General features: G+C 36.5%; 3 protein-coding genes across 9 annotated transcripts in view; 2 read left to right on the top strand and 1 right to left on the bottom strand.

Moving 5' to 3' along the window:
• Positions 1-7889, top strand: part of LOC144969622 (neuronal acetylcholine receptor subunit beta-3-like) — a 9796-nt gene extending 1907 nt beyond the window's left edge. Inside the window, exons 3-7 of the mRNA XM_078908762.1 lie at positions 1330-1460; positions 2761-2878; positions 3550-3720; positions 4151-4280; positions 7383-7889. Coding sequence (XP_078764888.1) covers positions 1330-1460; positions 2761-2878; positions 3550-3720; positions 4151-4280; positions 7383-7471 — 639 coding nt within the window. The 3' untranslated portion in view covers positions 7472-7889. The remainder of the gene's footprint in view (positions 1-1329; positions 1461-2760; positions 2879-3549; positions 3721-4150; positions 4281-7382) is intronic.
• Positions 7890-14532: 6643 nt separating this feature from the next.
• LOC144968195 (uncharacterized) overlaps positions 14533-27447 on the top strand; it is a 39274-nt gene continuing 26359 nt past the window's right edge. For 5 of the 7 annotated variants that reach the window (XM_078906295.1, XM_078906294.1, XM_078906291.1 and 2 more), the window contains exons 1-11: positions 14535-14730; positions 19254-19302; positions 19771-19853; positions 20707-20789; positions 21148-21239; positions 22127-22319; positions 24141-24245; positions 25227-25399; positions 25841-25964; positions 26360-26477; positions 27168-27273. In XM_078906295.1, coding sequence (XP_078762421.1) covers positions 19267-19302; positions 19771-19853; positions 20707-20789; positions 21148-21239; positions 22127-22319; positions 24141-24245; positions 25227-25399; positions 25841-25964; positions 26360-26477; positions 27168-27273 — 1113 coding nt within the window. In that variant the 5' untranslated portion in view covers positions 14535-14730; positions 19254-19266. Of the gene's footprint in view, positions 14731-19253; positions 19303-19770; positions 19854-20706; positions 20790-21147; positions 21240-22126; positions 22320-24140; positions 24246-25226; positions 25400-25840; positions 25965-26359; positions 26478-27167; positions 27274-27447 lie in introns of all 7 variants that reach the window. The other 2 variants (XM_078906297.1, XM_078906292.1) reach the window with 1 other exon arrangement.
• Positions 17497-17856, bottom strand: LOC144969315 (uncharacterized). The gene has a single exon (XM_078908423.1). It carries the CDS (start codon positions 17854-17856, stop codon positions 17497-17499), a length of 360 nt encoding a protein of 119 aa, XP_078764549.1.

Here is a 27447-nt window from a genome sequence, read left to right as displayed (position 1 = left end):
TATTGATGTTAACATTAAAGTAAATATATTTAGTAAAATTCTAGGTGGTAGATACAGTATAATAATACTGTAAATTAATTAAGAAAATTTGCATAGTATAAATTTCATGACACGTGTAGATTATACAATTGAAAATTTATTTTTTTTATTCAATTTTGATATTGATATGGCATTTGTTTTCGTGTCTTTCCTAAAGTCTATGATTAATTATTTAGTCTTACTTACATTCAGTTCAAGGTGGTTATTGTCGCACCGGAAAACTGACTTATTCATTTCGTCCTTATAATTTCTTTCGTCATTGTTAGTAATTCATTTTTGTGGAGTGGTGTCGCATTAAAAAGGGTATGTTTAGATCTGAGCTTTTACCGTCGTTCGTAAAAAGTATTAAACATACATGGGAGAAAATACACAGCCCTGCGGAGCACCAATATTTATAATTATGTTATTGGAGACATCTCCTCTTACTTGTATATATTGTATTCTATTCGTAAAGAATTCTAATATACAGGAGATGATATAAAGATTTATTTTAAAAGTAGAAAGATTTTGAGAAATGCAGCAAGGCCGAATCGTATTAAAGGCGGACGAAAATCCAACAATAAAAATTCTGCAGTAACTTTTAAGCTTGTCTAAATGTTTGTAATATTATTTGTAAAAACAAGGATACCATCTTTTTTTACGACCAGCATATTTAAACTAGAAAATAAGATGCCATCACTTTGAAATCAGAAGATGAATTACACAAGGCTTGTATCTAGTCCTTCGAAACTGTAGATCTACACTTCCAATATGATTTTACATCACATTTTTGTTCCTCATAAGATCGATGGATATCTTAATGAATTAAGAATTTGCACCAATGCAGAAAATGTGACCTAAAGCAACGTGTACTTATTTTCAGGTCTGTTAACCTAAATGTTTATGGACTTGTTGTAATGGAAATACTCCCAAATCAACGCAAAATATTGCCCATTGCAACAATATTAAGTCAAGCCCAAAATATGTGCTCGTCGACGCCTATAATGATACAGTCGTTACAGTAACTCGTTTTTTTTCTTGAACCCGTGGCTTATCTTATTTAATCGTGAGGCCACAGAACTTAATTTTAAGCGCCAATTTATCGTGATATGATATAATCTACGATCCGTACACTCCTGCTTTTTGGCCTTCGGACGAAATCCTCATCGCTGCACGAGACTGCAATATGTGCTAGTTGGGAAGAAACCCTATTTTGCACAATTCAAGGAAGGTTTTTGGACCTAATTCTCCCTACTAATGGTCATGAGTAGATTATTAACGTTTTGTTACTATTTGTTACATTTATTTCAGAAAATCAGTTGGAATAAAGAGGACTACGGCGGTATTCCATACTTCGTACCCAATTTCAATGACATTTGGCGCCCGCAGCTGGTTCTAATGAACACTCTGGGAGAGAGGGACGTGTTCAAAGAAGAGAAGACGTAACTATTGCTGTTACTTTTTAACCTGTCAACTGGCGTATCCGGACCAACACGAACCTGTTTTAATATTTAGTCAGAAAACTCGTCCTTCAAATATCAATGGATTTAAATGACCCCTATCTTGGCAAACACTCTCAAACCTGAGACATCAAAGAATTCGTCGTGAGGTCCCAGGTTTGAGAGTTTTCCCAAGGTGAGAGTAATTTAAATCGATCGATTTTTGAAGGATGAGTTTTCTGGCCAATGTTTAATACGCGTCTTTCCAAAGTACGGCAGTTCACTGGTTATATTATTTTTTGTGTGGCTTTGTGATCTTGTGATAGGGCTCTTGTCTGCAGGCCAATATGTCCCGGGTTCGACCATAGCCATCGTTAACTGAGAGCATGACACTGACTATGAAATGACGACAAAAGACAAGTCTTTGGCCAAAAAAGAAAACAAATCGTGAGTTGTATACAATACCTTGCCAATGGGATCACTTGTTTCCTTGATAACTAATAACGACAAATTACTTGACGGTGGGTTAATCTATGAATGACGCCAAAAGACAAGTCCAGTGTCTGGCTATAAGTTAACGATCGCTAAGGTTCGACTCCAGCTTTTGATAACACAAAGTAGAGCCCTTATTATGGCTTCTTTGCTCAATTTCTCTCACCGGACTCATATGTAAAAACGGTGCCTTGTAAAAGCGATATCTGTCCAAATAAAAATAAATCAATTGTAATATCACCTTCATGTTAACATAGCTGTTGTCGTGATGTCCGCTGTAAAGCGCTTTGAACAAATTTAGTGGGTATTGTGCTATATACAGTTCCAGTTTTATTTGATGAAAAAGTATGATTGCGTTACTAAATTGTAAACGTTTCAAATTTAGCATTTAGTTATGGACGTAAGGATCCCTATCACTACAACAAATTTCTTTTTTCCTTGTTTTAAACCAAGAGTTAAAATCACCAATAATATTTAATTATGTGTTAAGCTAAATTTAAGAAAGTAACATGAAAAAAAAAGAGAAAAGAAAAAAAAAAGAGAGAAAAAAAAAATAAAACAGAATCCCGGAACAAAACAAAACAAAAACAAACCAAAAAAAAAAAAATAACAAACAACAATTTTTTAAAACATAAAAGAAAAGAAAAAGAAAAAAAAAGAAAGAAAAGAGGTGAACGTGTTGAAGGCGTCATTCTAGTTCTTCAATGATCACGAGGAACAAACGAGAAAAAAAATACACGATATGTCACTTCAACGTAATGCATCAATATTATGCTTACCATATTTTTTTTTCTCTCATTTTAAACCTCAGCCCTTTATCGGTGTTGTCCAGTGGTAACATCATATGGATGGCTGGGGGAATCATCAAGGCTTCCTGTGGCCTGGACATGACTAAATATCCATTTGATGAACAGAGTTGTTCCATGCTGGTAAGTATCAAATTCAGAAAATAAGAAGCAGGCGAGAGATACAGATCTGAACAAGTATATATGAAAGGTGCCAGGTGCAAGAAAGAAAACTAGAAGAAGAAAAAAGACCATCCCAAAAAATCAGTCGAGGTCGACTGGGGATCGAACCTCAGACCTTTTGATTACCGGTCAGACGTGCTACCAATACATCACAGAGGCTCCCGATAGTTGGGACCATTTTAATACATTTTACACCCTGAGTACAGTGGGAGAATGTGAGTAAAAAGGCTTTTCCAATGACTCGAGTATATTTGCCGCTCAGAACGGGACTCGAACTCAGGAGGACCGCCCGATCCTAGGACGAATGTCACACACTAGACCATAAAGCCGCATTCAGTATGGGACAGCGTGGCTCAGCGGTACGGTCATTGCTACATACCCGAAAGGTACCGAGTTTGAATACCCACTTCGTTGTGTGGCCTTGAGCAAGTCACCTCGCCTTAACTCAGTTTGCGGCCCTGCACTTCGGCTGACGCCTGGGTTATTCCAGTCTTCCCTTGGAATAAACCCTTAAGACGAATTTCGCCTATGGGATGAATAAAGGGATTTTATTTTATTTTATTTTTTATTTTTTATTTTATTTATTTGACTTGGTAAGTCCCAACTGTGTCAACATTTATCGATTTCTACAGTTTTGTCCATCGTGCGATGCAGCTGGGTTTTTGACTTTTGAGGCCATGGATGCAAAATTTGACTTTACATTTTACGTCAGTAACGAAGCCTGGGACATTACGGGTAGCCAGATAAAGCCATCTAGATATCCATCTATTATCAACAAAGAAGTAGTGTTTTCTTGTTTTGAGGTGAGCTCTCTCTCTCTCTCTCTCTCTCTCTCTCTCTCTCTCTCTCTCTCTCTCTCTCTCTCTCTCTCTCTCTCTCCAGTCGAAGTAGTAGTAGTAGTAGTAGTAGTAGTAGTAGTAGTAGTAGTAGTAGTAGTAGTAGTAGGAGTGTAGTAGTAGTAGTAGTAGTAGTAGTAGTAGTAGTAGTAGTAGTAGTAGTAGTAGTAGTAGTAGTAGTAGTAGTAGTAGTAGTAGTAGTAGTAGTAGTAGTAGTAGTAGTAGTAGTAGTAGTAGTAGTAGTAGTAGTAGAAGTGGTAGTGGTGGTGGTGGTGTTGGTAATAGTAGTAGTAGACGAGGAAGAGGAGGAGGAGGAGGATGAGAATGATAATGTGTTCTTCTAGTTTGACTTAATCAGGAATACACCCGATACATCCATTGACTTTCACCAATCCAGCTGATCATCAAAGTAAAAAGACGTTCCAGTTACTTCATCCTCAATCTGATCTGTCCCGTCCTCATGTTGTCTTTTCTCAACAACTTTGTGTTCCTGATGCCCGACGAGTCTGGTGAAAAGATTGGATATGGTAAGGAATAGAAATCGTTTTAAGTTGCAGTTTTATCATATGGGGTCCTTTTAGCTCAGTTGGTAGAGCACTCGTTTCATACGCAAAGCGACTGAGATTGATCCCTAGATGCGCCTCGATCCCGAGTGAAGCCGAGATTTCTGTCTTGATTCCCCTGTCCTCCCAGCAGTGATTGAATAGCTGGGTCTGTTTGATCTGACGGAAAACTCTTTGCGATAGACTAGCCTGCTATCCAAAAGAAAATGAGAAATTGATGTTTCACGCTATAAAAACCCGGATAAACTCCGTCTCCATGGGCCTAATGGGTTTTGATGGGCTACATTTTTATTGTATCTATTTATTCCATTTTTTTTTTTCTTATGGTATTTAGTAAACGTAATCCATTCATTACCTACATAATAGGCTTCAACAGTTGTGACGTCACTTCCCTCGTAGTAACTTAGTAACTGGTTCTAAACTATCGGAACAATGGCGGACGCCCTTATGAAATACTTCTCCGACGAGCATAAAAGTGTATCCAGAGAAGAATAACATTATAAATATGATCATGTTTTGACTTTTGTACACTCTGATCACATGACATATGAAAAATTTCTAGCCAGCATGAAGAATAAAACGTACCCATTTTCTTTGTTTAGAACCAAGCTACTCGTTTCTGGGCGGACCTGACATCAGACTATTGAATCCTATTAAATGAATTTTATTTGCTTTGGCATGATTTTTTATTCCTTAAATCTATCAACATGATTTTAAAGCAAAAATGACTGTACGTGTCTAATCCCTATGAAATATCTATTATGTGTGGCTATGTGGTCTAGTGGTATGACACTCGCTTTCGGATCATAGTTGAGTCCTTGGAAAAGGCTCTTTACTCACATTCTCTCACCGTACTCAGGTGTAGAATGAGTACCTGGCCGTCAACAGCGTTGTCTTTGTCCGAAAAATTATAATATCGCCTAATAGCCGTTATGTCCCGTCCTACATGTTAAATGTTAATGTTGACCAGACCCCTTGTAAAGCGCTTTGAGCACGTTTAGTGGATATTGCGCACTATAAAAGATCATTTTTTAAAAATTGACAATATCATTATTGCTTGTGGACCGATTCGCAAATAAGTCATCAAATTTGCCCCACGTCCCCCCCCCCCCCCCCCCCCTTAAATTGAACGTCTGTTATAAAATGTATTTTTATCCTCTTGTAATCTTCTTATCGATGATATCTTAGTCATAGTTAACTAATACCTGACACAAGGACCGTAGCCATCGTTAACTTGTAGCCTGACACAAGGACCGAAGCCATCGTTAACTTATAGCCTGACACAAGGACCGTAGCCATCGTTAACTTATAGCCTGACACTGGGACCGTAGCGGACCGTTTAGTGATTTGTCGTTAGTCTAGTAGAGCTCAAGGAAACAATTGGTCCCATTGGTTGAACTGTGGAACTCACGATTTGGTTTCTTTTGTGGCAAAGACTTCTCTTTTGACGTCATTTGTTGGTCAGTGTCAGGCTATATGAGTTTACGAGGTCACGACGATATAAACATTAGATCTGCATTATCTTATGCATCTGTTAATTCTTTTTTTTTTCTTTCCCAACCTCAATTCCTTTGTCCTGACGTGAGCTTATTTGCAGGTCTGATAATCCAATTCCGTAAGGGCTCATCGTTGTAATGGAAATCTAAAAAAAATGACACAAAATAGTGTTTATTACAACAATGTTAAACTAGGCCCATAAGTGGGTTCGGATGTCAGCCCTGTATATATGTACACACCGCTTTGTCCCCATTTTCTCCTTTTTGTTACTCACCAGGTATCACAGTTCTACTGTCCTTGTCTGTATTCCTGTCCACTGTGAGTACGATGATCCCTCGAGCTTCCGACAATATCCCAGCGGTCACCATCTACCTGTTTGTGATGCTGTCCTCCTCTGTCCTTTCCGTACTGGCAAACATCGCCACTCTCCATTTATACCATTCTCAAAAGTTATGTAAAACCATCTTATCAACTTCGATAGCTCATTTGGTAAAGCCCGCACTTTAAACACAAAGGGATGGGGCTCCATCTGTAGCCATCGTCAACTTATAGCCTGACACTGACCAAAGAATGACGTCAAAATGCCAGTCTTTGGCCACAAAAGAAAACAAATCGTGAGTTGTACTCAGTAGTCCAACCAATGGGACCACTTGTTTCCATGAGCACTACTAACGACAACTCACTAGGCGGTGCAAAACCCAAATAATGACGTCAAAATGCCAGTCTTTTTGGGTTTCAGTGTCAGGCTATAACTTAACGATGGCTACGCTCCATCCCGCGTGAAGTCGAGATATATTTTTTCTGGCCTTCTCTGTCCACTCAGCAGTGATTGGGAACTGGATCTGTTAGATTTGACGGAAAGCTCTTTGCGATACATAGATAAATGAAATAAAATAACAATAAATAAAATTCCCTTTTTTCCATCCCATATGGGGAAATAATTTGTCCCTAGGGTCAATTCCAAGGGAAGACCGGAATATCCCAGGTGTCAGTCGCAGTGCAGCACCGCAAACTGAACTAGGGAGAGGTGACTTACTCAAGGCCACATAGCGCAGCGGCGGGTGATCGAACTCGGTTCTTTTCGGGTATGAAGCAAAGACCGTACCGCTGAGCCACGCTACCCCCCATTATCTCCCTATCCACAATGTAGCAAGCAATTAGTATATTGGCAGTTGAACTATTATAATATATTTGAAACAAAAAAAAAGTAACATTACATAACAGTGAAATGATTTACAATGAAAACAATTAATTAATCTCCCAAAACTATAACTATAAAATTGACTACCCCCCCCCCTCCCGTCGAGGACTCCTGCCAGGACTAGGACAAAACTAAGTAATCCCACTCCAAAACTAAGACAGAAAACAACTCAGAAAACAGATACAGGGGATAGAATACACAGCGTGACCTCCTGCACACCATGAGAGGTCAAAGACCCCACCCAGAACTTAAGCTTTAAAATTTGATTTAGATATGAGAACTCATCACCTAGCTGGCGGTCTATAAACAATAACAAAGAGTTGAGTGACGTCATCTTCATTCATTTTATACCTTTGTTCCCAATACAGGATGGAACTGTCCACCAACGGGCCCAATGCAAGCCCAACAACAATCAGGACAAGTTATTTCGACCAAGACAAGAAAACGGGACAGTTGATGAACCCATGAAAAATCCCACCAACCTTGGCCAATCAGATCAATGTTCAAACCAAATCATTGACTTTCAACAAAAAGTGTCGAATGGCGGCCCATCTTTTAAACAGAACAACAAATTATTTCGACCAAGACAAGCAAACGGGACAGATGAACCCATGAAAAATTCCACCAACCTTGACCAAGCAGACCAATTTTCAAACCAAGTCATTGACTTCAGACAAAACGTTTCGAATGACTGCCCTTCTATGCAGGCCCATATATACAGAATAACTACTAGGCATATCAACAAAATTTGTTTTTTCTTTTCCATGTCCTGCTGGGTGGTCACTCAAATCACCTATATTTTGTACGTAATTACTTAGAGCCAAACGAAAACAATGGGTGGACAATAAAATGCCCAAATCTGTGGGGCCATTTAACTACCGAAATTGGTAATTATTTGTCTCAAGTAAAATCATGTGAAAATGTAGAATATGCGATTCTTTCATTTCTTTTTATTTATTGAACGAGTTATTTTTATCGTGCTCAATAACACTACGAGCTTGAGCCTATGTGTTATTGCACGATCAAATATAACCAGTTTAATTAATAAATACAAAGAAATGAAAGAATGCGTTTATTCTACATATAAAAGTAAGATTATTAGATATTTCGTGACCAATTGTATGGTAGTTGTACTTCGAATCACCGTATTTTGTGTTTTTTCTCCATCTTCACTGCCTGGATGACAATTTGACCCAAACAACTAAAAACGTTGGATTTGTATTCATGCGCAACAAAAGATTATTTATAATTACCAGTCAGCTGTCTTTTACACCTAATTTCACACCAATCAAACTTGAGAGAATATTCTGCAATCGTTGAATAACATTTCTATTCAACGCAGTCAAATCATTATTCAACGATTACGTATTTACTAAGAAATGATAGGGGTTTCCAATGGGAGGGCTGGAATCATCGACAAATTTCAACTTTGGTGCAAAGTTTTACGAATTATAAATGACCGACGCATGACAAAACTAAAAAAAAATATTTGAAAATTGAGATTTTATATAGCGCAATATCCACTAAATGTGCTCAAAGCGCTTTACAAGGGGTCCCCGGCCAACAGCAACATTTAACATTTAGGACGGGACATGACGCCTGTTAGGCGATGTTATAATTTTTTTTCGGACAGAGACAACGCTGTTAATGGCCAGGTTTTACACCTGAGTGCGGTGAGAGAATGTGAGTAAAGAGCCTTCTCCAATGACTCAACTATGCGCCGAGCGAGGCCCGAACCCAGGACCTTCCGACCCGAAAGCGAGTGTCATACCACAGGATCACATAGCCGCATAAGAAGATGGTCACAAGACATTAGCGACTGGATGAATAGACCAATAGATGGCGCAGGACAGAAGCTTGTTTCGGTTAGCAGTTGCGGATTCCACGTCCAGGGGGGATAAGCCATGATGATGGTGATGATTAATTTATAAATAAACGAAATGTATAATAAACTTAAATCATCCATTCAGACCTAAGGATACCAAATAGGGATCAGATTTGCGATGTCACAAAAACTGTTGGTTCCAGTATCATTAATCATAAGATGTGTTAAATCAGTCTTCGGAGGATTGGATAGAAATATCAAATAAACTTAAGGGGCGGTTTGGGTCTAATTATTAGGAAAATCCTTCAAAAATTTGATTTTGAGATTTTGGTGGAAAATGATATTTTATTATCCTAGAAATAATATAAGTGAAGTCCAAATTCTTAAAGTAGACTATAAAGGCCCGAAAAACACAGTCGAAAATGGTACAGGTAGTAAGAAATGTGTGAAAAACGGGAAGCCATTTTGCTATTTTCTCAATTTGTCATTTTTTTAAGAGTATGTGAAATTGTGTCAAACGTTTCTCAGAATCTATTCAATGAAATTGTCTGAAAATTTCCACAGTTATCACAGAGATAATCTTTTATGTTACCATAGAGAGATTTTTTTGATAAGATATGTGAATTTTAAATTATAATCCTAAATCTGAATTTTTTACATCAATTTTGTCATAACATTTTGATTCTCAACTTTGTAATGTTCTAATAAAAATTCCATAAGCTAAAGCTGTAAAATCTCTCTATGGTGACACACTATGGTACAATGTTGACAAGAGGGAAGAATATGGAGGTCATTCCTTCATTAGTTTTTGTGGAACGTTTGCCATAAGATTGTTATATTTTTTTATGTCAGACCCCCAAATTAGATCGCAAAATGGGTATCAACACAGATAATTGAAATTTTTCACCATAAATGTTGTTTTTTAACCTATAATGACGATACAGAATGATTAAAACCGCCCAATATTGGTAATTACATTTTTTTTAGAAAAGACCCAAACCGCCCCTTAACTCATCAATTTAGACCCGAGGGTTTCAATTGTGAAGAAGTGCGGCTTTGTGGTCTTGTGGTATGACACTCGCTTTCGGATCGGAAGGTCTTGGGTTCGAGCCTCGCTCGGCGCATAGTTGAGTCCGTGGAAAAGCTCTTTACTCACATTTTCTTACCGTACTTAGGTGTAACAGCAGTGTCTCTATGCGAAAAAGTTGTAATATCGCCTAACAGGCGTCATGTCCCGTCCTACATGTTAAGTGTTGCTGTTGGCCAGGGTTCCCTTGTAAAGCGCTTTGAGCACGTTTAGTGAATATTGCGCTATATAAAAGCTCAAGTTCAAACCACAAACACTACGCCCGATCAGGACGGTTTATTTACAAAAGTGATCGAGAACCAATCAAGGTTCCTTCTCAAACTAATACAAAAAAGCAAACAAGCAAACAAACAAATTTATTTTTGTTATGCGCCGCTCAGAGCGGAAATCGAAACTATGATCTGCTGATCCGAAAGCGAGTGTCAATTCCACAAAACCACATAGCCTACAAAGAGCAATTGTCAGCCATTGAAAATGTTGCTGCTTAAAACTCAGAGAAAATTAAAAACAATAGGAAGTGGAATGGAAGCTTCAATTTAATCGAAGACAATGGACGTTTCGGGTTTTTCCTTAATCAACAATACACGATAAATGAAACGTCTTTAGTGCTTCATCTATTCTGTTTTGTTGATATAGGGGAAATCCGAAATGTCCACATTGTCTGTGTGTGTCGTCGTTGATTACATTGAAGCTTTCGTTCAATTTCCTATTGTTGTTTATCTAACCCAGCGTCTCAGAACGGTAATAGGTCAGGATGGATTGAACCCCTGAACGTCCATTCAGAACTGAAATGGTAAGAAAGTATTTTTTAGGCTTTTCGAATATAGGGATATTTTACAGCGCATATATATATATATATATATATATATATATATATATATATATATATATATATGTTTGTGTGTGTGTATGTGTGTGTGTGTGTGTGTGTGTGTTCTCAAGGAACTCATTTAGCGTGAGGCACCATGGAACATGATGTATGCGGATAACGTAGTACTTTTGAATGATACAAAAGCTGAGGAGGAAAAGGACCTACTAGAATGTAGGAGATTAAAGGTAAGCAGATCGAGGACAGAGTATTTGTGCATCGGACAACAAAGAGCAGGGCCACCAATAAAGATAGGAGAAGAGGATGTGCCAGTGACAAACAAATTCAAATACTTAGGAACAACTGTTCAAGGAGATGGGGGCAATGAGATGGAGGTTAAGAAGAGGATACAGGCAGGCTGGAATAATTGGATGAAGATAACTGGAGTTATGTGTGACAAACGAACTTCCGCAAAGCTGAAGGGAAAAATATATACAACAATTGTAAGACCAGCAATGTTGTATGGACTAGAGACAGCAGCTACAACAAGGAAACAAGATAAAGAAGTTGAGATGGCAGAAATGAGGATGTTGAGATAGTTACTTGGCTGAACAAGAAAAGATAAAGTGAGAAATGAACGAATTCGAAGGTTGACTGAAGTGAAGAATGTATCAATAAAGATGAGTCAAGATAGATTGAAATGGTTCGGACATGTAAAGAGACGAGAGAGGGAGTACATGGGAAGGAAAGTATTGGATTAGCGAGAAAGAGGGAAATGGGACGCCCAAAGACTAGCTGGTTGGATAGGTTAAAGGATGATATGAAAGAACTGGGCCTGGAGGAAGATGATGCTATGAACCGAGATTCTTGGAGACGTGGCATTCATTATGACAACCCTGCAAAATGCAGGATAAGCTGAAAAAAGAAGAAGAAAGTTTACAGCGTGACTCTGCGGTACGATCTTTACTACCCGAAAGGTACCGAGTTCGATTACCCACTGCACTGTGTGGCCCTGAGCAAGTCACCTCGCCCTAGCTCAGTTAGCGGCGCTGCACTGCGGCTGACGCCTGGGTTATTCCAGCCTTACCTCGGAATATACCCTAAAGACAAATTTTCCCTATGGCAGGATGAATAAAGGGAATTTTATTTATTTATTTATCTATTTATTGAAGCTATACGTTGAGTTTCAGAAACTCATAAAATCCGCCAGAATTCGTCCTAACCGTTTTCATCTTCAAATCGTGTTCATTCAGACACAAAGTAGTGTAGAGAGAACGTGTTGGAGGCTCCGTCTTCGTTCTGAATAGGCTTCAACAGCCGTGATGTCATTTCTCTCGTAATAACGCATTGGAACAATGGCGGACGCCCTTATGAAATTAAATACTTCTCCGACGAGCATAAAAAGTTCGAGCCATCATGAAAAATAAAAATTACCGATTATCTTTGTTTAGAACCAAGCTGCTGGTTGCTGGGCAGACGTGACATAAGACTATTGAATCCAATTGATCGTAACGAGAGAGCGGAAACGAGTTTCTGCTCACGTGATCTAAAATTTGCGTTCGCCCAATTTGCCGATCGAAGTCGTTAACCCCGTAATGTCATAATTTGGTGCCCTTGGGCGTTACTCGATAAAAGAATGGCTTTTATAATAGTTGGGGAATCATTTGTTTGGAACGTTAAGCAAAGCGAGCATTTTTAATGTTGTTGTTTACCATTGGATATGGGAGGCGAGTTGGGGGGGGGGGGGGGGGGGGGGCCGAGTGGTTAAGGCATTGCACTATGACCCGGAAGGTTCCGGGTTCGAGCCCCGCTTCAGGCACTTCGATTTTTCCTTGGGCAAGATTATTAATCCCCAATTTGCTCACTTTGCACAACATGGGTGATTCCTGTTGACATCAGACATCCGATTTGATGGATTATCTATATTCTTTCGTGGAATGCCAAGGCGACGATATCTTATGGTGCGCTGCGAAATGTAAAAAATTATAAATACCATATATTATTATTATTATTATATTATTATTATTATTATTATTATTATTATTATTATTATTATTATTATTATTATTATTATTATTATTATCATCATCATCATTTATTATTATTATTATTATTATTATTATTATTATTATTATATATTATTATTATTATCATTATTATTATTATTATTTTGTGATATGTATTGGTTTGAAAGCTTGTCTGATTGTTTGTTTGTTTTTAGCGGTTTTACGGCGCTTGCAACACATTTAGGTCATTTCAGCGTCAGTAAAAAAGGAAGATAATGGGATAGTCACATATTCTAGATGTACAATTGAAAACACAAGAGAACAAGTAAGACATAAGGGAATGGCTGAAATAGGGAACATGTAGATTCCAAAAGCATCCATCTATCAATGTAGGACTTTGTTTGAGGTCACCTAAAAGTCATCCAGACACAGACACAGGATCACATTAACGGCTGTCGGAAACAGAAATCGCTTCATCAGTGGGGACTTTTCATCTGTCCAACATGTACCCGTTGTGGCAACGAACCCGAAACCGCAAAGCATCCAGTGTTGAACGGTGTGTTGTGACGAAGCTTCCGGTAGGGTTCACGACGGTGTACGAGCGCGGTAGGTACGGAATTTGCTGATTGGGTCGATCGTCATAACATAGTAGAGTGTGAGCACCATTAGAAGCTGCTGTCATAATAATGTTAATTTCGATTTAAAAAAAAAACGTTACTGTGAAAATAAACAAAACAAAAAAGAATTGCTGCGCAATTAGATATGTTTGACGTGTTGCAATTTAAAAAAATGCCTATTCATATTTTGTGTGGCTGGATAGCTCAATGGCTAGTGCGACTTCTCTCTCTCTCTCTCTCTCTCTCTCTCTCTCTCTCTCTCTCTCTCTCTCTCTCTCTCTGTGTGTGTGTGTGTGTGTGTGTGTTTCTCTCCCTCTCTCATAGCCAGGCGGAGGGTGCCGTGTCAGTTGGATCCTGAGTTTGGCAGTGACATCACGATAGTTTCATTCTCTGTTTCCACTTGGCACTTCTCCATACCCAACATTCCTCATTATTAAATTATTGATGCAAGGCCTCACTGCACTTTTTTAAAATTTTTCTTTCTGGATGTTATGCTATGTCGGGATGAGCAAGATGTGGAAATTTAATTTCGTGGATAGCTCATACGGTAGAGTCACGATCTCCCCGGTCAGGCGGAGTTGTCGTACCAGTAAGGTCGCGGGTTCGAGCCCCCATCGCCGCCGCGAAGTTTTTCTTCGTTTTGGTGAGAAAAAAAGAGTCATTTTCTTACATTGCAAAACACTCCACGAAGGAGTACCTTTGTGGTGAATATATAATTGTCGTCCCAATTATTGTCGGGTAACTTAAGTAAAATCTAGGAATTAAAATTGTCCCAACTATCGGGAACCTCTGTGGTGTAATGGTAGCATATCTGACCGGTAATCAGGAGGTCTTAGGTTCAATCCCCAGTCGAGGTAGACTGATATTTTTGGGATGGTTTTGTTTCTTGTATTTTTCTTTCTTCCTTTGTCTAGCACCGTTTCATCCACACATGTTTAGATCTTTAACTGTAGGTAGTATTTTAATGGTATCACGTCTGGACGGTAATCACGGAGTTTAGCAGTTCGATCCATAGTCTAGGCAAGCTGATTTTCTTGGTGTGATTTTTATTCTTGTGTTTTTCTATCTGCTTTGTCTGGCACTATTTCATACATACTATTTCAAATTTTATCTTACACCAGTGCCTGCTCCTTAATTTGTTACTCCGTGTTTGTATACCGTTATTATGTACCGAAACACGACATCGTGGATGAAACCGAGGCTAGCGCTAGAATTTGAAACTAAGAGTTGTAAATAAACAAATCAACTGGGAAAAGCTGGGACTGTCTCTATTCTGTTTCAAATTCAAATGTTTACATTTTTTATTGACATTTTATGTTCTGTATGTTAAGATGAAAGATTGATAGAGTTCATGTTACTTTATAGTTGAACCGGTAAGTGTTGCGCATGAAAGAAACACAATTATTATCACTATCTATCTAGACTATCACTCTTGATATCACTACTGAGTTACTGAGTCTACTACCACGATTGAGACTGAAGAGTGTGCTCGGCAACGTTAACTATCTAGACCTATCACTATCTGCAATGAATATATGACTTATCAAGACCATTGAAAGGGATTATTCAACATCTATAATTAGAACAAATGCCGAGAGAATATTAAATTTGCAGTCAATATGAGATTTAAGGGCTTTCACTTTCCAGAGAAGCAACGTTCATTCCTTACTTTGACTTTGATTTTGATTTTGGTTAGTGGCAGTGTCATTGATTAGTGAGTTAGCAGTCTTCCAAAATTTCAATTCCAGTTCATTTAATGGTACTTTCGAAAAAACGTGGTCCCTGTTGAGCGGAGTAATTATATACGGATGCTTTATGTCACTTTATGTTGATCAGGAGAAATAACCAATTTTTGATTTTTGGGAGGCCTTCCGAAAGCTCCTACTCCTTACTACTACATCCCCGGTCCCCAGTATTCTTTTTTTGGGAGGCCTTCCGAAAGCTCCTACACATCCCCAGTATTTTATAAGGTGGCGTTTTTATGCACGCTGTGATTATCCCCAGACACCTGTGGGGATAATGAAAATTCGTTATCCCCAGACACATATTTGAAACTCCGCTCTTTAAAAAAAATAACACATCGTTTTTATGCACCTCCGTTGGCGGTGATGGTTAATAAATGAAAATGTTGCTGCCTACGTCCATGAGGTTTAAATAGTTTTAGATTCTAGTTTAGTAATTACTGATGTACGATCAATGATAATGATTATAAATTAAAGTTAAAGAATAATTACAGTAATTTTAAAAATCAAGCAAAGGTTACAAGAAACATGGCACACACATACTGATCTCAAATAAATAAATAATTTTAGAAAATTAAAATCGAAGTTTTTTTTAAACATGATAAAAAGTTTTTGAAAAACAACAAAAAAAGGAAAGAAAAAGAAAAAAACAAACAAAAATGATATCTTTCTCAATAAAGCAAACTTCAAAAAAAAAAATGTCTGCTATGGGAATCGAACCCAGTACTTTCAAGGTTAAAGTCTGATAGCTTGTCCACTGCGCTACGGAGCCACCTGACTGTTCATCACATTTAATAAGGTCTTTCTGAAACATTATTTTACCTTCAATACAACTTCTATTTTCTGTTTTATATTTCGAATTTTTAGATTATTATTATTTTTATATAAATTTATTTATTAACAAAAACATCCTTCAGGTGTCAATATAAATTTCGCCATGTGCCAAATACAGAAACACAATATCGCTGATGAAATTTAATGAATGCGCATGCGTGAAGGAGGTTATAAAAACGATCCGTTAATATACACCATCCACGGAGGTGTATAAACTCGATCCGTTAATATACACCGTCAACGGAGGTGCATAAAAACACTACATTGTTATAATGTTCTAGTAGGGGTTTGGGAGGGGGGAGACTTTTTTTTTTTAAAGGGAGGAGCAAGAGACTAGAGGTGTTGAATTGAAAGTGAAAGTGAAAAAGCCAAACCCGTGAATGTGATTTTCAGATCCTGAAAAAAAAATAAAAAAGCTGACAAAATGACAACTAGAACGGACAAAGTGTTTGAATAGGGGGAACCGGGGCAATAAGAAACTAACTTTTTGGTACTTTTAAGAAAATAACCATAAGTGCAATATTATAGTTTATGGATATTTTCTTAAAAAGAAATGGGGTTTTTTTTTTAGTGGGGAAATAGGAAAAGTCATCATTATTGAGAACAAAAAGGGCAAATCCACTCCTCTGATTCCATTTTCTCAAGGGGAGTAGTCAAATCATCACATGAATGATGAAACCATTCATCACAGGTGTGGCACGCAATCCAATTGGAGCCACCAGTAAGGCCACAACATCGTCACTGGTCATTGTTTCCACAGGGCTGCGGGATTACTCCTGTCTGCCACGTCCCGTCCACGTCCTCTTCCCTGACCACGCGCCCTCCTGTCGATTGGGCCTTGACGAGCATCAGCTTCTGTTCGAAGGAGTTCCAAACATTGCTCTTCCGTAAGTGCTTCACCATATCTGAAACGTTCTACTATCACAGATCGTACTCGCCGTGTAGAATGACTCACTGCCATTCGTTGCGTAAAGAATTCCCTGCTACTGATAGAGTTTGGAGATGACTGTGGGATACATCCAGCAAAAGATGATAAAACTGATGAGGATTCGGAAGAGGGGGAGATAGTGTTCTGATTTCTGAGGGTACAAATGATGTGATGGCTTCTACTTCTATTGATGCTGAGGAGGCAGGGCGGGCAACTGTTGTAAAAGAGGCAGGTGTGGTTGAGGTTGATGCATGATCTGATCGGATGCTGATGAAATCGAGGCAGATGCAGTGGATGCTGAGGAAAGTATGGCAGATGAAGTGGATGCTGATGAAATCGGGGCAGATGAAATTATGTCATCCAGTGAAGATGAAGATGTAATGATTGGAATCAATGGAGCTGGCGAGGATGAATTTAATGCATCAACACAGGCAATTGAAGAAGGCATTGGTGATGGACGATGGTCATCTAATTTGACCACGCTTGGTTCAAAGGGACAAATTCCAGTCGAACAAAACCCTGCTTCGATGGTGCTTTTTGTGAAAGATTCCTCGTAAAGTTTTTTCAGCATTCCTGGAAATTCATTTTTTCCAACTGGGCCCCTGTTTGTCCTTGCATATTGCCTAAGCAGACTGCTATCTTTGCTTGACTGGTCTGTAAACAGTTCTGTCAAAAGGCTGGAGAAGATGAGTTAGTTTTGATGGCAGACTCAGGAGTATAAAGTTTTCACATGCACATTTGATACTATCCAAAGAAAGGTGGGACAGGTGTCTATCAAAGATAAGGATACGGGGATGTTGAGAAAAAGGTGTCGTCCATTCCAGGAAAATGGTTTTAAACCACTCCATGAACTGGTCGCTTTCCATCCACCCATTGAGGCTTGTTGTATAAACAGCTCCCGATGGTCCACCACACACCCAGTCCTTGTATAGATTCTTTCCTTTGTAGACCACATAGGGGGGTAACACAAGGCCACTTGGCCACAATAAATACATTCCCACACAGCACTCAAGGAGTTGAGTTGTCTTTACGAGTGGAGAAATTAAGTGTCGAAATAATAATTAGTTGTTTTAGTCCTTGAATTCTAAACAATTTATCTTGAAAAATCCTTGAATTTCACAATAGAATTATTGTAGGAACTCTGCTTCAAGCTCCTCCAGGAAATGGAGTTGGGGTCTATCGAGTGGCTCATTCTAAATAATTGTTTGATTTCTTTTAAATCAATAAATGGCCAAACAATATTTCCTACTCATCAAATAATATGATCATAATTTATTGACAGAGGATCCTGATAGTTGATAGAGCACCAACAAACAGACCATCACTGATCCCTTGGTTGAATCGAGTTTTAAGAAAAAAAAATTTGGTTTGTTTGTTTTTTTATGACTCCTGTCTTACAAGAAGGGTAGCAAACATTTCTTATGTTCACACACTCCAGCACAGTTTCCTCGAACTAATTCAAATGACCCCAATTTTTTCCGTATATTCTTTGTTATCATTCCATTCCTTCCCGAACACGGTTTCCTCGAACTAATTTCACCTGGCCAACATTTTTTAAAAATTAGAGGCTCTTCCTCCTTCAAATACTCCAATTCTCAATGAAATTCAGCACACATCTGCCATGAGCATCATCTTAGTACTTCTATATTGTTTTTTTAAAGATATATGAATAGAAACTAATGCAATTTTTAATTGGAATAGACTTGCATCAATATATGAACACACTGTTAAAAGGCTTGATATCCGCCCTTGTATATGATATCTTATCATGCCAGTCAAAAGTGAAATTAAATTGTGATTACTTTGGGTTGTTTTTTTTTTTCAATGGCATATCAGTGCAATTGCTGCAGACACTCGTTAGGATTGGGAAGTACATTTAAATTTGCGTCAATCATCACTTTTAAGCAAACCAATTATTTTTGTATTTGTTCATCTCTTTAGATATTTGATTTGGTTTTTATTGCCTTATGGCCACCAAAGAGCTCACAAATCTCACTTTTTGTAACTTTATTTTCTGACCTTCACTGTCTTCATTAGCCTATGTGGTTAGAATTGGTATCGTTTTAAAAAAGAAAAGAAGTAGAATTCTAAACTTCTCAATTGCTGCAGACACTCGTTAGGATTGGGAAGTACATTTAAATTTGCGTCAATCATCACTTGGTGCGAATGGTGCCTCGTGCTTTCACTATACGTTGGAAATATGAAAGTTTTACCTAACAGCTTTTAGACGGACATTCTGTGTTACAAGTTTAATTTGATTTGTTATAAATTTTTTTGGCTGTAATATTCTATTTATAATGATCTTTCTTATATTTATATACTTTTGACTTATGTATGCTATTTATGAATGTGTCCAGTTGATATTTTAAAAACTTTTTTTCTTCATCTTCAGACGAAAAGCAGTCATGGATAACAATAAGAAGTCCGTTCTTTTGCTTTTGGTAAGTATCGTATCTAGTATCTAGATTGACATTTACATGTAAAAAGAAATGATAATGGATTGAAAGTTTACGTGATTAGGTGGCGAAGACCAGCCCCCCAGCTTGAAAATTATTAAATTGTACATCATCGGATAGATTTAACCTTTCCCCACACTTTAGTAAAAGACCACTTTTTAAACATCTTTATATAATATATATTTACATTGAAATAACCTATCTGATGTTCTTATTCTGAAGTGTGTGGAAGGGTGAAATCTATCAAATGATGTACATTTTACCATATTTGTTTAATATCTTTCAATCTGAGTGGCCTCTTGGGATGGGGGGGTTAGAATGTTCAAAGATCTTATTCGCCCTTGAAAATCAATAACATGAAATTTTTCTGTCATAATTTCAATTTCTTTGTCTCAGATTTTTGAAAAAGGAAATAATATATCGACTGCTCTCTTATATATTTATTTTCTTCAGATTGGCAAAGTATGGAGAAAGCCAGTTGAATCCATCTCAGAACTTCAAGATGGCTGTTTTTTTCTGCATGTTCTTGGAGTCATGTAAGTAATTGTGATATCGGGTCATGTAAGTGACTGATATCGGATCAAACAGGGATAGACTGTTTGGATTGCATGGATGAAAGATTTCCAGTTTTTTAAAATGGATTTTGATTTATTTCCAGCAACTAGATCATCTCACCATAATACCATTTTGGGACAATAGGTCATATCACATTTCAATATAAGTTTCAGGCTTTTAAAAAATTTGTTGGAATTGGATTTCAGGCTTTTTTGGCCTGACCTTCTTGCACCCATGGATTGGGACATTTAAGTCTAATTAAAGTGATTAGGGGGGGGGGGGGGGGGGACATCATGCACATTTAATGGTTTTGCAGAACTGGGGTAATATTGTCTGTGAATTCTCGTAAAGACTCTGCCATGTCTAATGTCTTATGATTTTGATGTTACAATTTATTTTAAATATTCATATTCTGAAAGTGACATGATGCTGACTTTAAGTTTAAGCTGAATTAAATAGCAATGAAGAGGGCAGCGTGGCCTAGTGGTACGGTTTTTGCTTTGTACCCGAAAGGTACCGAGTTCGATAACCCACTGGGCTGTGTGGCCTTGAGCAAGTCACCTCGCCTTGCTCAATCTGCGTCTGATGCCTGGGTTATACCAGTCTTCTCTTGGAATGGACCCTAAAGACGAATTCCCCTGGTGGGATGAATAAAGGGAATTTTATTTTATTTATTTATTTATTCTATGAAAATCACATCAAACTTTGAATGTTGATTCTTGATTGAAAGTTTGAAAAAAGTGTGTTTTTTTTTGTTTTTTTTGCTTTGTTTTTTTTTTTTTCTATGTTTTGACTTTTTTTCTAGAGATTTAACGATAGATTTCTGATTTCCAGATCACACTGCAAGCAGCCAGTTGGGGAATTATATGATGCAGATGTTCAAACCAAGATTTTGGCTGTTCAAAAGTTTTTGCAAGGTAGATATATGCATTTAATTCAAAGTTCACATATTTTATATTTATCTATTTTATTTATTCAGTCATCTTTTAATAATTATTTTTTGGTAACCACAGAATTCAGATTGTAAAGTGAATCAATGCCTGCAAGGTAATGAATGGATGAAAGTGTATTCAAAGCAAATGTGCAATTCTTACTTCTTTTTTCTTTCAAATTAAAAAAAAAAAAGCTTGTATTTATTTTTTTTTTTTCATATTTATTATTGATTAAATGATTTTTGAATATGTATATTAGTATATATATATATTTTCTTTTAATCAGTTTTTTGTTTTATTTGTTTCCCACTGATTTGTTGATTGTTTTATCCTCTCACATTAGATTTCTATGGTACTGAAGATTTTAATGGCGTCTTAGACTTTGATGGCATCTTTTGTGATGAGTTGACTAAACGAGAACTGGAAATTGCAAAGGTTGGGACAAGTTACAGTTTTATCTCTCATTTCACTTTACTTTTAATTGGTGCAAGATATACTGAAAATTGTTGTTTATCATTTATTTACAAAAAACCATTTCAACAGTCCAAGTTTGACATTTCCAGTGAAAGTATTAGACTGTTCTTTATCTAATTTTAGTAAACTCCCGTCGTTTCTCAAATCTTTATTTTATTGTATTACATATTATAGGACATGACTAAGATTACATTATGTATCTCACATTCGTTATCTGCATGTTTATGTGAGTGTTAGGGGCCCACAGAACTCAATTAATAATAATAATAATATGTGATCCAACCTTATTGTCCAAAATCAATTATGGAAAAGATGATTTACATGCCTGCACACACATGCACAATTGACTCTTGAATATAACTCATCAAGTAAAAACAAACATTACTTCATCGCAGAGAAGGAAACATGAATATATAAGAAATTGTCTCTCTTGCAAAACGATAGGTTAAGTTGAGTGGGTTTTTTATTTGCTTTTTTTATGTTTCTTTTTTGACACATCTGTACTCAACAGTGATTGGGTAAGATAAAGATCTGAAAAAGTGTGTATGAAAGGTGCCAGACAAAGCAAGAAAGAAAAGTACAAGAATAAAACCATCCCAAAAAAATCAGTCAACCTCGACTGGTGATCGAACCTCAGACCTTCTGATTAGTGATTGGGTAGCTGGATCCTATTGGATCTCAGGGACAATACTTTCCAAAATGAATCAAGGTTTCTAAGGAACTCATGTTATTTATGATGTGTGCAGGAATGAAATGTAAATGTCATTTATTTTTTTAAAAGATTTTTCTTAATAACTCCTATTCCCCCCAACCAACCGGTCTGCATTTCTTGTGAATTTGTATATCAGATAGCCGTTGTTCTGTTAGGAGTTGCACTGATTGACAAACAGGGTGGAGATGTTGTTCAGAAGGCGTCAATGGAATTGCCAGATCACTTGCATGCGGATGTTGTCAGCCTCTTGGAGGCTGTGGTGCAGATGCACAATGGGCCAAAATTTATTCTCAGCTCCAGGATTGAAGAAGTCTTACAAGTACCCTCTGGTTAGTCAAAAAAAAATATATTTTAAACTGTAGTATTTAGGGCACATCGTCTCTAATCAGGATTATGTCAGTGTCAGCCATATGTCAGAAATTGACTTGAAATTTAAAGTAACCAGAAATGTCCATTTTTATAGGTTTTTTGGCTCTCTTAAGAAACAATGTTTTCTTTTACAAAGTAAACTCAACTTATTCTGTCTGATATTTTTGTCTGTAAATCACAAGTCTTTTTTTTTTTTCAGTTTCAAAATCACCCGACATAATAATACTGATTGGAGATGATGGGTCACATCGTGTTGATTTGATTTTGGTTGTCAAATATTTTATTTTTATTATTTGATCAATTTGATCATTAATTTATTATTGTTTTTATTTTTTTCTAATATGATTTTTTAAAAATTATGACAACAATAGTGATTATTTTTGCTAGTGTCTATCCTTTGTTGTATTTTAGAATTTATTTTGAGCATGCTTCCATGTTTGTCTAATCAACAAAATGCTTCTTAATTTGTATTTGTGTTTCCTGAAATGTCATTGATGTGAACTTGTGGTTACCGTTTTTCATTGTGAAACACCACTATTTCATTGTGATCATGTGAATGAGGTCAAGCAGAATTTAATAGTGAGGGTTGTGTCCGTGGAGAGTTTACAATATATGCCAACACTGCATCGATTTGTGTTAAATTTCCAGAATAATTTGGAGGATAATATCCCTTTGTTGTGATCCACCCCTTCTCACTAAAGTTACAGATTTCTTTCCCCACCTCCATTACAGTGGTGCCAACCCTATGAAGAAAATGCTTATTCTTACGCATTTTTGTTTGTTGTATGCATTTTGCTGAGGATTGTACACATTATTTAATGTCTATAATTAAGGCATTTTAATAATCATATACTCTTTTAGTGTACTAAAACACTTTAATCTGTTTCTTGGCCCTGAACTTCATACTGGGAGTTCAATATGATATCTGGCTGGGTCATATCAGATTGCATGGAATGGCATGAATCAAGATTATTTGATATTTGCAACATCAAGCCAGTTCTGTTTTTAATACATTGTTGTCCTACTCAATGAAATTGTTTTAATATTAGTGGAATGAAATCATTTCTGAATGAAAGGCACTTCAAATCTTGTATATATGAATGGGAGGATGGGCCAAAATTATGTTTTTGTAACGTTCACCACAAAAATACTCCAATGCTAAGTTAATTGGAAAAAACAATCACTTTCATTTTCATCAGTTTCTATGAGTTAAATAATGAAAAATAAACCAACGACCAACGATCTAGCATCAAAATTTTGGTGGTTGTAGCCTTTTAAAAGGAAGGGTCGAAAAAATGCTAAGTTGATACTTTGTGCAGGCTTGTTTGAACATTTGAGAAACTGTATCTTCTATTGTATTGGAGCGAAATTGTCTGTTTGTTTTTGTTTGTTTTTTAAAATGTTTTTCAACAAATTTTTTCCTTGGTATTTCCAAATAACTTATTAATTCTCTCAAAGACTGCGAACAATAAACCTAATAGGGTAGTTGTTCTATGGCCTACCCAGTGGAATTTCCACAAGCAAAAATGTGTCGTATAGCAGAACAGGTTTCAAGCTATTTCTTTCATTTGTTTATTTAAAAGGTGTTTAGATTTAAACATCAAGTTTGAACAACTAGAATTATAGCGACTACGAAGTCATTTTGTATTTCTCATGTCATTATATTTTCATTCAAGGGAATTATGAATTACTAGATTACATTTAAATTTAAAGCACACAATCAATCATAATTCGTTTAGCCATTTAAAATATTTCTTACACTATTTCTACAATTTGTTTAGAGGAACGGGGTGACATTGCCTTGGCAACTTGGTTCCAAATGCCCAAATTTGAATGTTTAGCGTCTCAGGAGAGTAAAAATGTATCCAGCACATCTTTGCTTGAAGGTAATCTCACACATGTCCATCCATATTACATGGCATGCCTGACCCATTCCATTCATTGGACTATACACTTATATATCCTATAATACCTCCCTACCCACTCATACTCTTCATAGTTTATTAACCAGCCGTTATCTTTTTACTTACGTGTTTCCTGAAGAATTTATTTTCCCCCATTTATCACTATTAACCCGTAACATCATATACCCCTTATTAAGTTTAGGATTTCATCCTGAAACAATTGACGTTATTTGTTGTAAGTATGACAAGGTTTTCAGCATTATTTATAGGTTGGTCACGGATATGTTAAACTTCTCACTGTAAGAGATACACGTAGAAATCTATTTAACTTTAATATTTCTAGCATGTAAATTGGTGGTGTAAGTTTTTTATTTTATTTTGAGTATATATATATTTTTTTTATTAAGTACTCTTGTGTTATGATGATTCAGATTTAAGCTTTTCAAACATAGAATAAAAAAGAAAATTGAGCTTTTATATAACGTAATAACCACTAAACATGCCCAAACTGCTTTACAAAGGGTCCCTGACCAACAGTAACATGTAACATATAGAGCGAGACATGACCTATTAGGTGATATTACAATTTTTTTCTGACAGAGACAACGTTTTAACAGCCTGGTACTCATTTTACACCTGAGTACAGTGGGAGAATGTGAGAAAAGAGCCTTTTCCAAGGGGTCAACTTTGCAACGAGCAAGGCTCAAACTCAAGTTCTTCAGATCCTAAAGCGAGTGTCATACCACAAGACCACATTGCCGCACCTTTATCATGGATGTATTCTCTTTTAACAGAGATATATCATCAATCTAATATTTAAATGCTGATCTGATTTGTCTATATGTTAACTAGCCCTCTCTTCTCTCCCCCATTCAGGACCACAACCCCTTCCTAAGGTGCCGATTGTCAGTTGCTCCTCAAAAATCTTGAAATCTTGTATACCTTATCCTTTTTTTTTTCCAGCTGGTTGCTCCGCATCCCCATTGATGTCCACTCCACTTGCCCAGTCCCGTAAAGGATCAGCAGACACGCCCTTCAACACCTCCTTTGGGATCAGCTCTCCATTCCGGGACCTCAACATTCAATCAGTATCGCCTTTTATTACCTACATTCAATCACCACAGCTTATTCGCAAGGTTCGTTAATTTTGCTTGTAAAAAGTATTAAACAAAAATTATATAACAGCTGTAAAAAAAAAAAAAAAAAAATACCAAACACAGAACGTTAATTGGTAGGTTTTCTCATGTAGAAAAATCTTGGAAAGACCTGTCGTCATCTGGAATTTAGTAAGATCCTTATAATGAAAAATCAATATAATAAACAAAGACAAGAGTATCCACCCTAAATTTGTATCAAATTTCAATCCAATCCATACTGTTGCAGCTTCAATACTGAAGATAGCCGCAACATTTGTGTGGTGTCAGTTGGTGTTAGGTGACGACTTCTGTATCACAATAATTGATAAACAAAATTCTCATAACTGTCAGAATTTCATAAGATGTTGTGGAAATGAACCTTAGATTTATGAGTTAAACCATTCAATTTATCTTTGTCATTGGTATTTTTTGTTTTCGCAGGCCATTTTAAAAGAGAAAGAATTGGAACTCAAACAACTTAAAACTCGGTTAAACGAAGAGGTGCTGATGAAGGAAGATGCACAGCTGTCTCTCAGAGATCAAATAGAGGAAACCACAAAGAAAGGTATTTGAATTATTAAGATTTTTTAAAAATTGACTTTATAAACTTTTTGTCTCATCTTCATCTTGTTCCATTTAAAGAATTGTGTAATGCACTGTTGATAAGAGACTCTTCAAGCAATGATTTTATTAAAACGGTCCTATTGCTGCTGCTGCTACTACTACTACTACTAATACTACTACTACTACTACTACTACTACTACTATTACTACTACTACTATTACTACTACTACTACTACTACTACTACTACTACTACTACTACTACTACTACTACTACTACTACTACTACTGTTACTGTTACCACTAGTACTAATACTACTACTGCTACTACTACTACTAATTTATGCAGTGATGTGTGAGTGAAAGTTTATATTTTATAATTTCTTTTGAATTCCAGACAGTGAAATTAATGAGCTCAAAAATCGCATCAAAGAGCTGCAGTTTTTGCAGGATGCTCATGATGAGTTGGAAGAGCTGAAGCCAAAACATGCTGAACTGGAATCCAAATGTGAAAAGTAAGAAATAATTTTGATTACATCATATATATGTTGTTTCCATTAATTATGTACAATATTACTCCAGGGTTTCCAATTTGGCAGTTTTGATGTCAAACTCTCAACATTTTAAAAGCCATTTGTCATTTTGTAAAAATAGAATCGGTATTTTGACATTATTGTTTGATATCACTATATTTGACTTGTCACGAACAAATAATGCTAATTTTACCAAATATGTAAATTTTCACACCGGACCTGGCAAGCTACGGTCAAATTTTTAATAGATCAAGATACTTTTAGGTGTATTTTAGCAACAACAACAAAAAGAAGGGACATTTAGAAAACATTAGCATTTTTTATAATATGGTCTTTACGAGAAAAACTTTCAGCCATTATTTATTTTAGCATAGGACGTCCTTTTAAAATTAATTGATTGCTATGGATGTGGTTTCTGTCAAAAATATTGTATTTGTATCTTTCAACTATTCTTTTAGCCTCTGGATCTCTGGCAGAGATTTTAAAAATACATTTAACATACCTTATAAATTTGTATGGGGTGGGGGGTTTGAGGGATTTTTATGCCATTTGTGATTCCCAGTTGAGACAGCTCAGTATGCAACATTCTTATTATTTTTAAAAAAAAATATTTTTTTTTTTAATTTTTGGTATTTCTATGATGTTCACTTCCTTTTCTCATTGATATTCAAGGTTTGTCAGTCGGCAACAGAAACTGGAGCAGTATAAATCAGAATGTCGAATGTTGGAAAAAGAAACGACAAACCAAAGAGACGAGATACAGTCATTGCACCAAGAGGTGAATAGCAAAGTTTTTCATTAAATTAACACAGACTTGCCAAGATACAGTTTTTAAAAAAAAGATAGTTTTTTGGGGGGTTTTTTAAGGCTTAATTTGGTCAGATTCAGATTTTATTTTTTTTACATCAAGACAGCAGGGAAATTTCTTTCTGTCTCACAATGTTCAACTACA

The sequence above is a fragment of the Berghia stephanieae genome, chromosome 3, assembly GCF_034508935.2.
Source record: "Berghia stephanieae isolate SIO BIC M18660-M18661 chromosome 3, UCSD_Bste_1.3, whole genome shotgun sequence".
Taxonomy (NCBI): Eukaryota; Metazoa; Mollusca; class Gastropoda; order Nudibranchia; family Aeolidiidae; genus Berghia; species Berghia stephanieae.
The sequence above is the reverse complement of the archived record's forward strand: the minus strand, read 5'-3'. Positions and strand labels throughout refer to the sequence as shown.

What these genes read in the sequence shown, in the direction of transcription:
- LOC144969315 (XM_078908423.1), bottom strand. Translation starts at nt 17,856, where the DNA reads ATGTATTTATTGTGGCCAAGTGGCCTTGTGTTACCCCCCTATGTGGTC.